We start from the raw sequence: 17,174 nt of genomic DNA, 5'->3' as shown, positions 1-17,174 counted from the left end.
TATACTTTACAATTTTTTTTATTTTTTTATTTTTTTTAAATCATCTCGCGGGCCGGAATAAACCCGTTTGCGGGCCTGATCCGGCCCGCGGGCCGTACGTTTGACACCCCTGATTTACACCTTCTGTATCCTGTGCATGTGACAAATAAACGTATATTTTATTTTATATAGTGTGTGTTTACCAGAGACGTTAATGTGAAAAACAATATGACCTGCACCAAAGTCCAAAGCAATATGGACTATCAGCTCCCTCCAAATATTTTCTATTGGGTTCAGGTCTGGAGACTGGCTAGGCCACTCCAGGACCTTGAGTTGCTCCTTATGGAGCCACTCCTTAGTTGCCCTGGCTGTGTGTTTCGGGTCGTTGTCATGCTGGAAGACCCAGCCACGACCCATCTTCAATGCTCTTACTGAGGGAAGGAGGTTGTTGGCCAAGATCTCGCGATACATGGCCCCATCCATCCTCCTGTCAATACGGTGCAGTCATCCTGTCGTCTTTGCAGAAAAGCATCCCCAAAGAATGATGTTTCCACCTCCATGCTTGGGATGGTGTTCTTGGGGTTTTACTCATCCTTCTTCTTCCTCCAAACACGGCGAGTGGAGTTTAGACCAAAAAGCTCTATTTTTGTCTCATCAGACCACATGACCTTCTCCCATTCCTCCTCTGGATCATCCAGATGGTCATTGGTAAACTTCAGACGGGCCTGGACATGCGCTGGCTTGAGCAGGGGGAACTTCTGTGCGCTGCAGGATTTTATTCCATGACGGCGTAGTGTGTTACTAATGGTTTTCTTTGAGACTGTGGTCCCAGCTCTCTTCAGGTCATGGACCAGGTCCTGCCGTGTAGTTCTGGGCTGATCCCTCACCTTCCTCATGATCATTGATGCCCCACGAGGTGAGATCTTGCATGGAGCCCCAGACTGAGGGTGATTGACCGTCATCTTGAACTTCTTCCATTTTCTTATAATTGCGCCAACAGTTGTTGCCTTCTCACCAAGCTGCTTGCCTATTGTCCTTTAGCCCATCCCAGCCTTGTGCAGGTCTACAATTTTATCCCTGATGTCCTTACACAGCTCTCTGGTCTTGGCCATTGTGGAGAGGTTGGAGTCTGTTTGATTGAGTGTGTGGACAGGTGTCTTTTATACAGGTAACGAGTTCAAACAGGTGCAGTTAATACAGGTAATGAGTGGAGAACAGGAGGGCTTCTTAAAGAAAAACTAACAGGTCTGTGAGAGCCGGAATTCTTACTGGTTGGTAGGTGATCAAATACTTATGTCATGCAATAAAATGCAAATGAATTACTTAAAAATCATACAATGTGATTTTCTGGATTTTTGTTTTATATTCTGTCTCTCACAGTTGAAGTGTACCTATGATAAAAATTACAGACTTCTACATGCTTTGTAAGTAGGATAACCTGCAAAATCGGTAGTGTATAAAATACTTGTTCTCTCCACTGTATAGTACATTGGAGAAAGACTGCCACTTAAGTATTGTGGTCAGTTAGTATTACCTTGTAAATTATATTAAAATATAGTGGCTGGTGGGGGCTGGTGGGGAGAGTGGGTCCACCAAGAGACTGAATTGAGATGAGTGGAGGCCCCACACACACTTCAGAGAAGTGTATGATGCCCTCCCTGTCACCCTGTCCCAATCCCTCAGATAGAGCCCTGTGCGTTAACTTTTCAACTGTGCCTCCAAATCATTTTGAAATAGGAACATATGTGCCTGCAATTCTACATCACAAGTATGTTAACTACGGCAGCTTCACCCGGAAGATCCATCATTTTCTTGCCACCGCACTGTGAACTGCAGCAGATTGACACTTGTGATTGGTTTAGTAAGGGTCCGGGACCAAGGCGTTTGGATGCGCGTTCATAAAGGCTCTCACGATTAGAGTGGAGCAGCCTTTCTATGGGAGCTACCACGGCAGACTGGATCGGCACGTTCGTTCTCTCTGCTGATCAAAGTTTATGAACTAAATTGTCTAAATAGCAGCATTTCAACTTGTAGCACTGTTTTGTACACATAATTGCCGACAAATGAATTTGCTGTCACTCCTGTCCCTGTCGCAGAATGCTTCCTTTTGACAGCATTTGATAATATAGCCAAGCCTACTATAGTGATTTAATCCACCACTTGCATTAGGCTGGATCCATAGGCAACATTATTCACCTCGTTTGGTAATTGGCAATATAGTACTAGGTAACAACAAAAAGGCAGCATTCAGCAGGAATTTTGGTAGGGTGATCTGATTTTTCTAAATGTATTATGAACATTATTTTGCCCAAACAAATGGTGTACCCAAATGTGTAACTGATTCTAGTGGGGGGACAACAATCCCTTGAAAGATAATTTGGGTTGGGGGTAGGGGCAGATTTAGGCTATGTCATCTTGTCTTCAGGAGATTTTATTATGTTTAATTTATTTGGTCTTTCACAATAGCTGGGGTAAGTCATTAGAATAATTCACATCCCCTACAATGGGCTAAAATATAGACCAATTAGTGGGCTTATCTCAGCAAGAACACAACTGTTATTCCCCATACTTTTATTATTTCACTCTTACCAATTTTGCTGGTGTAATTATGTTGAAAATACTTTTCTTTTATAAGTCAATGAGGGCTTTGCAGTTTTGTAAGCATTTATGAACACTGTTGAATATAGGCTAAGTCATAAGATGAGAGCAGGCTATATATATATTTCTTTAAAAAAAAAAATCATTTAGCAGACGCCAGAGCGACTTACAGGAGCAATTAGGGTTAAGTGCCTTGCTCAAGGGCACACCGACAGATTTTTCACCTAGTCGGCTCGGGGATTAGAACCAGCGACATTTCGGTTACTGGCACAACACTCTTAATCCCTAAACTTCATGCCGCTTGAAATGCCCCTTGCCTCAAATATCCTCTTTCAAACTCAAAAGATCTTGCCTATGTAGAGTAAGATGATGGCAAGGTTTTGCAACCTCCTCAAGATTGATATTCATTAGATTTGTCTTGAATGTGGGGTCATGTGTAGTGCTCAAATGTCACATGAACATTTGCAAACCCCCAGTATTTGGGAAATATAGATCAGGGGTGGCCAGGATTTTTCACAAAAATGATTTACATGTTTGGACAAGGAGAGACTGCAATCCACTCTATGGTTAGCCACTGCCAGCAACTATTCATAATATGATAATGTTCTAACCAAAAACCAATGTAATTCAGCTAGCGTACACTAAATTTCATGCCCAAATAATTTCAAAGTAACTGGATACCAACTCGTCAAATTTTGAGTGTGTTAAACTTTAAAAGAATCCTGAATACACCTGACCAGAGTATGTGAGTGAAGTTGAGCGATCAAAAATTCCGCTCCACATCCTTTCCAACCGCTCCGCTAAAAACCGCTCCTCGCTCACAGAAAAAAAAAGCAGCTCAAAATTCGCTCCATTCATTAAAATCACCATTTAACCAGCACCCATCTATTTTTGTGACTACCTGGACCTACCATTTGGTTTTGAAGTATTGAAACCAAACCATATGATTTGAATGAAAAGTATTTTAATAAACAACATGAAAAGGTGACTGTAAGAAGCGCTCATCATTTGAAATAGGCTACATGTCATATTAGAAAGGCATATAAACACTCTAAATAGGTCAGAAGCCAGGAAGGTAGCCTAAGAAGGAACGAAAATGTATCATTTAGGCTATATTATTAGCTTATTATTTTAATTATTCCAAGGCTATAGCCTACAAATAAATAAATTGTGAAGCATGTGCGAGAGTGACACTAGGCTGGCAGGGACATTTAAGCGCTCAGCATTTAAACAACATTTTGTTGTATTAAATCATTATAGTCAATAAATGGCATATATAGGCTGTGACTTACTTAGAATTAAATACAAATTAAAGGACAATTGCCTTATTAGGCCTTATTCAGTGCCTTTGAATTCATTTTTAGAAACACGAGTTTGGCCAGAGTCTGGCTTCAGGCTCATGCGATGGTGCCTGGAGAGCAGGCCAGCAGCGGAGAATACCCTCTCCGCGCTTGCAGAGCCGCTGGGGATCCTAAACACCCTTCAGGCCACTCTTGCCAGGCTGGGCAGAGATGCAGAGTTGTTGTTTTTATTTTTCTATAGGTAGGCATAAAGGTTTTTAGGCAAAATAGCCCTGAGGTACTCACATGGTACTGGTCATTAATTAAGGGTACATGTGCGCAAAATGTAGTATAATGGTACATTTTCCTACCCAATATATTCAATTTATACAACGGATGGTTTGGAATTCTCATTGTTAGAGCCTATCCTGCCCATGATTTATTAGACAACATACAAATGGCCAGTATATTCATAAAAAGTGCCATTGTTTACGTCATTACTTAGCAACGCACTACTACTACTACTACTAGTACTACTACTACTACTACTACTAATAATAATAATAATTTACAGATCCACTACCCAGCCATGCAATTTATAAACTTGATCTCCACTGTAAAAAGCATCTAGACATTATCTCCAACATTAGCAACATTGTTGCAATATTGATTTCGATCTCCACTGTGTCCCATAGTAATTAACATGTCAGGAGTCGGGACGAGACAGACAGGCAGCTTTTTCTTAGCCAGTTGAAATCATGAATCAGCATAATCTTTATGGATATATACAAAGACATTTCAATTGAAAAACCGGTAAAACGAAACTAAATTCAACTAGTTTGGTGTCTTTCCAGCTTCAGTCTGAAAAGTGATTGTGTTAGCTGTGTAGTTAGCTGGCTAGCAAGGGGGGAAGAGCCTCCATTGCAACCATTTTTGTTTGCCATAGCAACCTGCTAAGTTTTGGAACTATCAACCAGTGCTTGGGTAGTTTTGATTTACATGGCAGTTAATACGAATAGAACTAACGGCCAGCGAACGCCTAAAATTGCACTTGACAACCAGTGTTAGTGAATGCTTTGTTGAAGCCACAAGTTCCTGAGTCATGTACACACAAACACACACACACACACACACAGACATGCGCGCACACACACACACACACACACACACACACACACACACACACACACACACACACACACACACACACTCACCCACACACACACAGTTCCCTGCTGCAACTACAGTGCCTATCATAAGTATACACCCCCTTTGGATTTCTTGACATTTATTGTGTTACAAAGTGGGATTAAAATGGATTTGGGCAGGCAAACCTGTAGTGTAGATATTTTCCTCATTAATTTGTGGAGTGTCTCAGTGTTGTATAAGGTACAGTAGCTGAAGGCTGTACGCACTACAGATGTGTAACCATTGTGAGTAAGGTCCACACATAGTCTATAAAATACCTATGATTGATGGAATTTAGCATAGTATTTGGAGGAACGTATTCTTGATATTCATTAAGTGCATCTGTGTATCTGTGTGTCTGTGTGTGTGTTTCCAGACCTCGACAAGCCAGTTCTGACGGTGCACCAGACCATCAGTGATGTGCGCGGGAGCTACTACCAGGAGAAGACGGTGTTCCTCCGCTGTACGGTCAACTCCAACCCCCCGGCCCGCTTCATCTGGAAACGAGGCACCATGCCCATAGAGCAGAGCAAGGATCAAGGAGTGGACATCTATGAACCGCTCTACACACAGGTACTGTATGAGGACAACAAACACACATTTACACTCTTCAGCTACTAGCATTGTACCCCTTACAACAAAGCAAGGATAACAGACCCATAGAGCAAGGATAACAGACTGACAACCCATAGAACAGTATATGCACAGGATCAATACATACACACATAAATTAACCGCAACAGAGAAAGGATAACTGAGTGGACATCTACACTCTAAAAAATGCTGGGTTACAAACAACCCAATTTGTTTTATTTGGTAACCCAGCGCTGGATAAAACATTTACATAATTTAGCAGACGCTCTTATCCAGAGCGACTTATAGTTAGTGAGTGAATACATTATTTTTTAATTTTCATACTGGCCCCCCATGGGAATCGAACCCACAACTCTGGCGTTGCAAATGCCATGCTCTACCAACTGAGCTACATCCCTGCCGGCCATTCCCTCCCCTACCCTGGGCCAATTGTGCGCCGCCCCATGGGTCTCCCGGTCACGGCCGGCTACGACAGCGCCTGGATTCGAACCAGGATCTCTAGTGGCACAGCTAGCACTGTGATGCAGTGCCTTAGACCACTGCGCCACTCGGGAGGTAAAAAAGTAAATACTGGACTGAACACACGCTGGGTTATTTTGACCCAGCCAGTTGGTTTCGTTTATAACCCAGCATGTTGGGTTGTTTGGATCACCCAAACATGGGTTCATTTTAGCCAGGTCACCCGTGATACAAGTCAGTGTTTGACATCCATCCATTTCTGAGGATGTCGGGAGATGACGTGGAAACTGGCCACTAGGGGCAACAGTGAGCACTGTTACCTTCAAGTAGGTTTCAGTTTTGCTAGGGCAGCGTTTCCCAAACTCTGTCCTCGGGACCCCGAGGCATGCGCGTTTAGTTTTTTGCCCTAACACTACACAGCTGATTCAGATTATCAAAGCTTGATGATTAGTTGATTATTTGAATCAGCTGTGTATTGCTAGGGCAAAAAACAAAACGTGCACCCCTTGGGGTCCTGAGGACCAAATTTGGGAAACCCTGTGCTATGGTGTTGTGGTTGGGGAATGGGTGTAAGCATCTGCTTCTGATTCCAAAGTTTGCAAGTTCAAATCCAGCGATATAATGTTTTTTTAACCTTAATCCACATGAATATGCATAGGCTCTTGGGGAACTCATACAATTGTGTAAGCCTAATTAAAGCTTCAAAAGTGTAGTTGTTTAACCTTAACATGTAATAACAATACAACGGAACAGATGAACCGGAATTATATTTACTCTCATGAGTGGCCAAAAATAACTCTCTGAAAGAAATGCCCCTACTAACCCACGCCTCCAGTCTGCAGAGCTGACCCGCTGGGTCATATCTCAATAACCCAGCATCAATAACCCAGCACTCAGCATCAATTACCCAGCAGTTTTTAAAGAAATCAACCCAACTAAAAGGCGCTGCATGATCAATCCGATGTCTGCATTGGCCATGCAGCATATACGGTGATACGGACTCTGTCAGAAGTCAGGACCTTCATACTTGCGTTTCACGGAGCAGCGCAGAGCGCTTGAGCAGAGCTGTTGTGAAGGAAGTTGTCAAGGAAATGAGTTTGTGTTTATACAAACCTCCCGCCCCACCTACCATCAACCAATCATGTCAATGTGGTCCTATACAGAGCTATACGGAGCCCTACGCATTATTACAAAACTTGGGAGGCACACGGCGATGCGGTACAGAGCTCAAATTGGCCTCTGCATGCCTCCTTACGGAGTCTCCGACCACATTTATGGATCAAGCACAAATTGGCTTTTAGTGACCCAACGCCTGCAACCCAGCATTTGGGTCAACCAAATAACCCAGCATTTTTTAGTGTACACAGGCATCTGAGTTCCTCAAGCGTCTATGCATATCCCAATGTTGGGATAGTTGCCACTTTGTTACAAAACATACATATTAATGTTATATTAAAATATGTAATGTGCAAAAATTGACATTTGCAGTGTACAAACTTAAAGGTCATGAACAGTCAAATCATGGTTTTCATGAAATTGGATGATATTTGGATGAAACCAGATCAAAGTATGAAACCGAAGTATGAAAAATGACTGTTGCTTCTACATTGATAAAGTTTGATCATAAAGTTACTTGTCCCCTCCCTCATGTAAAAAACTTGGTAACATGATATTCTCTTACCTCTTACCTGGCATGCATAGGTGGAATAGGCAGCATTGGGAATAAAACATAATCTGGAAACGGCCTAATCTGGAAATCATAATTGAAGTAGAGTTTGAAAAGCTCTAGTTCTATGGACTACAGGGAGAGAGGGAAAGAGAGAGATAGTGAGAAAGGGATAGCCATAGGAGGAGGAGAGAAAGAGAGAAATTGAAAGGGAAACCGATGGAGAGAGTGAGAGAGACATAGAAATTGAAAGTGAGATAGGGAGGAAGAGATGGATGGATTTATGATTTATTATTCTAATGCTGATAATTCATTTGGCTGATGGTCTCGTTAATCAGATCTGTTCTGCCTACTCTATGATATTAGGACATTGGTGGGTGGGTGGGTGCACGTGTTGGGTATGTGCTGTGTGCATGCTTAGAAATAACGGTACAGTTAGGGTACAGTATTGTTCCCGGGTATGCAAAAATATCATCATTAGCATATTTCCCAGCATGCTCTATTGTAGGTTGATTTTTTTGGGGGGGGTTGTTCCAATATGTGTTTTTGCATGCACATTGATTGATTGATCTTATTTTACACAAAGATAAATAACATACACTACCGTTCAAAAGTTTGGGGTCACTTAGAAATGTCCTTGTTTTCCATGAAAACATACATGAAATGAGTTTGAATAGGAAATATAGAAAATGCATAGGAAATGTAGTCATTGACAAGGTTAGAAATAATTATTTTTAATAGAAATATTAATTGTGTCCTTCAAACTTTGCTTTCGTCAAAGAATCCTCAATTTGCAGCAATTACAGCCTTGCAGGCCTTTGGCATTCTAGTTGTCAATTTGCTGAGGTAAGCTGAAGAGATCTCACCCCATGCTTCCTGAAGCACCTCCCACAAGTTGGATTGGCTTGATGGGCACTTCTTACGTACCATACAGTCAAGCTGCTCCCACAACAGCTCAATAGGGTTGAGATCCAGTGACTGTGCTGGCCACTCCATTATCGACAGAATACCAGCTGACTGCTTCTTCCCTAAATAGTTATTTCATAGTTTGGAGCTGTGCTTTGGGTCATTGTCCTGTTGTAGGAGGAAATTGGCTCCAATCAAGTGCCGTCCACAGGGTATGGCATGGCGTTGCAAAATGGAGTGATAGCCTTCCTTCTTCAAATCCCTTTTACCCTGTACAAATCTCCCACTTTACCACCACCAAAGCACCCCCAGACCATCACATTGCCTCCACCATGCCTACTCATCATTGGTTAAAATCACACAATGCACACTGATGATGTCATTGGAAAAACAAATCTTCCTCTATATTTTTTACAACAAAACATACACTACCGGTCAAAAGTTTTAGAAAACCTACTCATTCAAGGGTTTTTCTTAATTTTTACTATTTTCTACATTGTAGAACAATAGTGAAGATATCAAAACTATGAAATAACACATATGGAATCATGTAGTAACATATTTTATATTTGAGATTCTTCAAATAGCCACCCTTTGCCTTGATGACTACAAGACCATGGTGCTTGCCTACGGAGCTGTGAGGGGAACGGCACCTCCGTACCTTCAGGCTCTGATCAGTCCCTACACCCAAACGAGGGCACTGCGTTCATCCACCTCTGGCCTGCTGGCTCCCCTACCTCTGCGGAAGCATAGTTCCCGCTCAGCCCAGTCAAAACTGTTCGCTGCTCTGGCACCCCAATGGTGGAACAAGCTCCCTCACGACGCCAGGACAGCGGAGTCACTCACCACCTTCCGGAGACATTTGAAACCCCACCTCTTTAAGGAATACCTGGGATAGGATAAAGTAATCCTTCAACCCCCCCCCCCCCCCCCTTTACTCCCCCCCCCCCCCAAAAAAAAAAAAAAAACATTGTAAAGTGGTTATCCCACTGGCTATAAGGTGAATGCACCTATTTGTAAGTCGCTCTGGATAAGAGCGTCTGCTAAATGACGTATATATAAATGTAAATGACAGCTTTGCACACTCTTGGCAATTTTGAAAGTCATACTAAGGTATATAAGTTATCCTGTGAGCGCTTTTGTTCTAAATCTGTCGCCAATTGGATGGAAACCTAGCTAGTGAGACAGATTGAAGTTTCCAGGGTAAGAGCAGTGCAGAAATCTTAATATGCTGAGGCAGTAAGGAAAGTAGAGGATGGTGGTAAAGGGTGAGGGAACCTAAGGGGGTCCCTGTGAGTAGTAGGCCAGTACAGAGTGACCGAACAGTTTGTACTTTAAAGGTTGGCTTCTTGGCGTTTATTGCTATGGTCATTAATTGTACCGCACAGATGGAAAGGAAATCCCAGAAGATTGGATTAGTAGTAGCAGAAGCAGATACGTTTTTGGGATTCAGAGATTTTAGTGCAGAACAACAGTGGGTTTTGAGAGAAGAGGTTCCAGCCTCCCAGGCCGACGGCCTGGTGTAGAATCTGTTGGGGTCAAAGTTGTAAGGGGTGGTGGGGTGTGTTTTTTTTTTTTCCCATTTCCCTTTTTTTGTGACCAAGTGTGCAATGCACTTTCCAAACTGTGAAAGGCAGCAATACGCAACAAAGTGTCTAGTCTGCCGTAAAGCCACACGAAGAAGAATTCACTGTGGTGGTACCCTAAAAAGGCAAATGTCTACCTTTTCCTTAGGTACGCTTTTGTACCTGTACTATCTTGTCCCCCAAGGTACATTATTGGCTATTTTAAGGTGCAAACTGCAAGGGTACAACTATGTACTGTACCTATAATTAAAGAAGAACAAGGTGACATGCCCAAATGACTATTGGCCCGTTGCACTTACCCCAGTCATCATGAAGTGCTTCGAGAGGCTGGTCATGGCCCATATCAAGGCCAGCATGCCAGGCACACTGGACCCATTCTAATTTCTCACAGCTCCAACAGATCCAAAGAAGAAGCCATTTTCATCGCTATTCACACGGCCCTTGCACATCTGGACAAGAGGAACACCTATGTGAGAATGCTGTTCATTGACTACAGTTCAGCATTCAACACTATTGTTCCCTCCAAGCTCGACACCAAGGTTGGAGCCCTGGGAATGTACACCGCAACTGGATCCTGTACTTCCTGACGGGCAGACCACAGGCTGTGAGAATTGGCAACAACACCTCCTCGACACTGACTGTTAACACAGGGGCCCCCCAGGGGTGTATCTTCAGCCCTCTGCTGTACTCCCTGTTCACCCAAGACTGCGTAGCTTTGCAAGACGCCAACTCCATCATCAAGTTTGCTTACGACACCGGGTTTATAGACCTGATAACCAACAATGACGAGTCAGCCTATAGGTAGGAGGTAAATGAACTGGCATTGTGGTGCCAGGTCAACAGCCTCTCCCTTAATGTCAGCAAAACAAAGGAGTTGATTGTTGACTTCAGGAAGCAGAGGAGTTATCCACATCAATGGAACTGCAGTAGAGAGATTCAGCTGTTTTAAATTCCTCTGGGTCCACATCACTGAGGACTTGACATGGACAAACAACACCACCAGTCTTGTCAAGAGGGCGCAACAGCGTCTCTACTTCCTAAGATGGCTGAAGAAATTCGGTCCTCTCTGAATACTACCTCTGCTCCATCGAGAGCGATGATCGGTTGCATCATGGCCTGGTACGGGAATTTCTCCATCCACAACCGCAAGGCTCTTCAGAAGGTGGTGAAGAAGGCCCAGCACATCACTGGGACTGTGCTCCCACCCATCCAGAACATCGACTCAAAGCAGTGCCTGAAGAAGGACCGCAACATCATCAAGGACCCCACACTCACTAGCCACGAGCTGTTCACTTCCTTACCCTCGGGCAGACGGTATCGAAACATGAGGTCTGATACCAACGGAGCATGAGGTCATGACACGTGAATTGGACTTACACCCTGCACTGACTCTTCGCAGTGACCCACACGGATATACACTCATCCCCCCACACATACACATATAGATTCATGCTACACACACATCACAACTGCTGCTACAAAACTCTTATTAGTATTGCTAAATACTGCACAATTTAAACACTTGCCCCCGAATCCCCCCTTTCCCAAAACACATGTAAATATTGGACTATAAATTGTGCCTTCCTGTATTATACTTATTCTAAAATGTTATTCTATTCTACAGAGCCATTGACTTTATGTTCATATTCTTATATTTTATTATTTCTTATTGTTGTTGCATTGTCGGAAGGAACCTGCAAGTAAGCAGTTCGTTGGACAGTGTATACCCTGTGTATCCAGTACATATGACTATTACTAAACTTGAAACTGAAAGTTACAAAGGACATACAGTACCTTACAGGATACCACTACAGTGACAAGCGTTTGTACCCCTTTAAGAACACATCTAAACCTTTATTTCTGAGAGTGTGTGTGCTGTGTCTGAGAGAGATTAAATATATATATATATATATATACAGTGGGGAAAAAAGTATTTAGTCAGCCACCAATTGTGCAAGTTCTCCCACTTAAAAAATGAGAGAGGCCTGTACTTTTCATCATAGGTACACGTCAACTATAACAGACAAATTGAGAAAAGAAATTCCAGAAAATCACATTGTAGGATTTTTTATGAATTTATTTGCAAATTATGGTGGAAAATAAGTATTTGGTCAATAACAAAAGTTTCTCAATACTTTGTTATATACCCCTTGTTGTCAATGACACAGGTCAAACGTTTTCTGTAAGTCTTCACAACGTTTTCACACACTGTTGCTGGTATTTTGGCCCATTCCTCCATGCAGATCTCCTCTAGAGCAGTGATGTTTTGGGGCTATCGCTGGGCAACACAGACTTTCAACTCCCTCCAAAGATTTTCTATGGGGTTGAGATCTGGAGACTGGCTAGGCCACTCCAGGACCTTGAAATGCTTCTTACGAAGCCACTCCTTCGTTGCCCGGGCGGTGTGTTTGGGATCATTGTCATGCTGAAAGACCCAGCCACGTTTCATCTTCAATGCCCTTGCTGATGGAAGGAGGTTTTCACTCAAAATCTCACGATACATGACCCATTCATTCTTTCCTTTACACGGATCAGTCGTCCTGGTCCCTTTGCAGAAAAACAGCCCCAAAGCATGATGTTTCCACCCCCATGCTTCACAGTAGGTATGGTGTTCTTTGGATGCAACTCAGCATTCTTTGTCCTCCAAACACGACGAGTTGAGTTTTTACCAAAAAGTTCTATTTTGGTTTCATCTGACCATATGACATTCTCCCAACCCTCTTCTGGATCATCCAAATGCACTCTAGCAAACTTCAGACGGGCCTGGACATGTACTGGCTTAAGCAGGGGGACATGTCTTGCACTGCAGGATTTGAGTCCCTGGCGGCGTAGTGTGTTACTGATGGTAGGCTTTGTTACTTTGGTCCCAGCTCTCTGCAGATCATTCACTATGTCCCCCCGTGTGGTTCTGGGATTTTTGCTCACCGTTCTTGTAATCATTTTGACCCCACGGGGTGAGATCTTGCATGGAGCCCCAGATCGAGGGAGATTATCAGTGGTCTTGTATGTCTTCCATTTCCTATTAATTGCCCCCACAGTTGATTTCTTCAAACCAAGCTGCTTACCTATTGCAGATTCAGTCTTCCCAGCCTGGTGCAGGTCTACAATTTTGTTTCTGGTGTCCTTTGACAGCTCTTTGGTCTTGGCCATAGTGGAGTTTGGAGTGTGACTGTTTGAGGTTGTGGACAGGTGTCTTTTATACTGATAACAAGTTCAAACAGGTGCCATTAAAACAGGTAACGAGTGGAGGACAGAGGAGCCTCTTAAAGAAGAAGTTACAGGTCTGTGAGAGCCAGAAATCTTGCTTGTTTGTAGGTGACCAAATACTTATTTTCCACCATAATTTGCAAATAAATTCATAAAAAATCCTACAATGTGATTTTCTGGGGGGGTTTTTCTCAATTTGTCTGTCATAGTTGATGTGTACCTATGATGAAAATTACAGGCCTCTCTCATCTTTTTAAGTGGGAGAACTTGCACAATTGGTGGCTGACTAAATACTTTTTTTCCCAACTGTATATATATATATATATATATATATATATATATATATATATATATATATATATATATATATATATATATATATTGCAGCTTTGCATGTGTAGGAGTGTGTGTTTGTGTGTGTGTGAGAGTGCCCACGTGTTTGTTCAAAGGATATTGCATTAATGAATGTACCAACGTGTGTAAGGGTATTTATGGTGTGTGTCAGAGATTGTGTAAATGTTGTGTGTTTGTGAAGAATACTCACATGCGGTCAGTCAGGATGTGTTACTGTTATATCTGTGTAACCAGTCAATGTTTTCTGTCACACAGGGGGAGACCAAGGTGCTGAAGCTGAAGAACCTGAGGCTGAAGGACTTTGCCAACTACACGTGCCAGGTGTCCGTTCGCAACGTGTGTGAAATCCCTGATAGCTCTGTCACATTTCGCCTCACCAACGCCACCAGTAAGTGACACATTTTCCTCCCTACCACTTTTCTACACCCCTCTTTCATTTTTTTGGGGGGTGTTGGTAATGAAGAGACAATACTTTGTAGAAAGTGAAGGCCTGAAGTGAGTAGAAGCAGCCGAGTTCATCTGACTCTGGGGAAGTAGATAGTAGGGCTTCATTACCAAAATCCCAACTATCTCTTTAACCACTAGACCACCCCACGCCACACCTCTCTCTACTTGAATCTCCCCTTTTCGCTGTGTGAATCCATACCTCACTCTCTCATCCAGTCACACTCCACCTCGCTCTCCTCCCCCCCCATATTTCATACACAGACACTCCATCTCGTCCTCCCTCATTCCCACTTTCCTCCTCTACCATTTCTCATCTCTCGCTCCCCCTCTCCATTTCTCTCCATCACCCTCTCTTTCAGCCTCGCACTTAATCTCTCCCCCTTCCTCTTCAATCACTCAATCTCCCCTTTCCTTCTGTCTCCAGTATTCCCTCACTGTCTCTATCTTACTTTTCTCTCCCTCCTCCGTTGACGTACATCTCTCAATCCCTCGTTCCTCTCCTCCGTGTGTTACACTGTCTATCTGTCTTGTTATTCCCTCGCTGGGTGACACATCTCAGGCCTTCACTTCTAATTCACCTGTCTGAACTCTGTTATCTCCCTTCACTCTGGCCCGTCTCCACGGCAATGCCATGTTACCACCGGCAACGCTGTTGCCGTCGACAACGCTGTCAGTTCCATTGCGGCCTCCCTCCGAAGGCCGCCAGCTCAACAAACGAGAGCCAGAATCCTATCTGAGCCCCATCTTTTTTATTCCCTTTCTCAGTTTCTCGCCTCCTTTCAAATGTCATCTAGCAACCCCCCCCCACCCCCCCACCCCACCCCCCACCCTTTCAAAGAGTTGACCTATTTGGCTGTTTTAATGCAGCGTATATATTTTTGGTAACACTTTATTTGGATAGTCCATCTGTAGATGCTCTACAGACTATATACAGACAATCAGTAACATGTCAATTGCACGTCTGTTGACTTTCAACAAGAAAGTGTATGTAGTCCATCTACAGATGTACAACAAATTATCTGTAGACTATCAGCAGCATTTCAACTGGATGTCTTTTGCTTTTCAGTAGCATCTCAACAGTATATCTCATCATTTTCAAAAAGGTAGTCTATGTCTATCTGTAGATGCTCAACAAACCATCTGTAAACTATCAGCAGCATTTCAACAGCATTTCTGTATCCTGTAAATAATATTTAAACAATATATCCCCTCACTTGCACAAATAACAAGCCCATCTATAGATGACCAAACAAACAATCAGGAGACTATCAGCAGCATCTCAACTGCACATCAGTTACAAATTAACAGCATATTTGTTGTCATTCTATTAACTATCCGTAGATATGCTTTGGGACTATCCAAATGAAGTGAAACACAAGTTGAGCTTGGTTAACGGTCTACTTCACATTCAAATATGTATCAACTGATGAGCATGTTCAGCGCATTCACTAACACTCTAGTAACCCTCTGTAGATATGCATTGGGACTATCTAAATAAAGTGAAAGACTGTTTAATTAAGTTAAAATGCAATAGTCACTCAACAGATGCATTGGGACTAACCAAATGAAGTGAAACACAAGTTGAGCTTAGGTGATGAAGTAGATATACTTCACATTCAAATATGTATAATCTGATGAACATGTTCAGTGCATTTACTAACACTACTAACCCTCTGTAGATATGCGTTGGGACTATCTAAATAAAGTGAAAGACTGTTTAATTAAGTTAAAATTCAATAGTCACTCAACGGATATGCATTGGGAGTATCCAAATAATGTGAAAGACTGTTGAATTAAGTTAATAAGAAATAATCACTCAACACATCCAAATGTGCAACTGTTGTTGGGATGACTGACATTACCTTTTCACACTGGAGTACCTGGGGAAATATATCAAGAGGGAAACAAACAATCAGTTTGCTTAAATTTGTCGTTTTTGTTGGTGATGATGAAACTCATCAGAGCATAACGTTAAAATCAATCTTAACAAAATTAACAAAATTGTCTATAAAATGTTTTGCCCAAATGGCTAAAGGCTGTCAGTACAAGTCGGGCCATTGCCCGAGGAGAGAGTGAGTGTGAGAGAGACATTGCAGCACCAAGGTAGTTTAATTCAATCAACACTTTTCGGGGGCACATGTACAGTAGTGTTGCATGATATACCGAAACTTCAGTAGTATCACAATACCATAATTTGACAATCTTCAATCTAAGATTTTTTTTGTACCGGCTAATTTAAATGTAACAAGGCACTGTTGTCCTGCAACAAGAAAAACAAACATGTTTGTCCGCTTATTTTACTTGGAAGGTAAGTATCTCCCTCTTTCTCTTCATACCTCTTCAAAGAGTATCTTAAATAACCCTCAACGCCTCCCATCTATCTCTGAAGACCATCCAGTTTTGATTTCTAATTGCCATATATTTTTAAACTGTGCTGTGATGTTTCACAAAAGTTCTGAACGTTTCTATTCTCATAGTTTCTACAGATTGTGAATTAAAGATAAACATTTTTGCTAAGAGTATTAATATATTATTGATCGATTGACCACGACTTTTAAAATATCCCAGCAGTGCTATTTGCAGATTTAGCTCCAAGTAAATGTTGCAATTCTTCAGCTATTCCTTAAACTGTGACCGAAAACATTATCAATTATTATATTTGAGTTTAACCATAATATTTGTTGTAATATTTGTTCTGTTTTTTTGAGGTGGATTAAACTGAAATTGCAACCAGCTTTCTATTGCTTGTTCTAAAAATTTAGAAATTTAGGAGATTATTTCATTTTCAAATAACTGAAAGTGAGAGGTTGTAATCTGAATAAAGGGAAAAAGGCCATTCTTGAACAAAGGGTCACCTACAAACAAGCAAGATTTATGGCTCTCACAGACCTGTAACTTCTTCTTTAAGAG

General features: G+C 42.2%; 1 protein-coding gene across 1 annotated transcript in view; it reads left to right on the top strand.

Moving 5' to 3' along the window:
- LOC311103082 (MAM domain-containing glycosylphosphatidylinositol anchor protein 1-like) overlaps positions 1-17,174 on the top strand; it is a gene marked incomplete at its 3' end in the record, with an annotated part of 494,094 nt that overhangs the window by 234,268 nt on the left and 242,652 nt on the right. Inside the window, exons 4-5 of the mRNA XM_084144616.1 lie at positions 5,422-5,618; positions 14,073-14,205. Coding sequence (XP_084000742.1) covers positions 5,422-5,618; positions 14,073-14,205 — 330 coding nt within the window. The remainder of the gene's footprint in view (positions 1-5,421; positions 5,619-14,072; positions 14,206-17,174) is intronic.

The sequence above is a fragment of the Coregonus lavaretus genome, assembly GCF_964263955.1.
Source record: "Coregonus lavaretus genome assembly, chromosome: 27".
Taxonomy (NCBI): domain Eukaryota; kingdom Metazoa; phylum Chordata; class Actinopteri; order Salmoniformes; family Salmonidae; genus Coregonus; species Coregonus lavaretus.
Note: the sequence above shows the minus strand (reverse complement) of the source record. Positions and strands in the feature narration are given on the sequence as shown.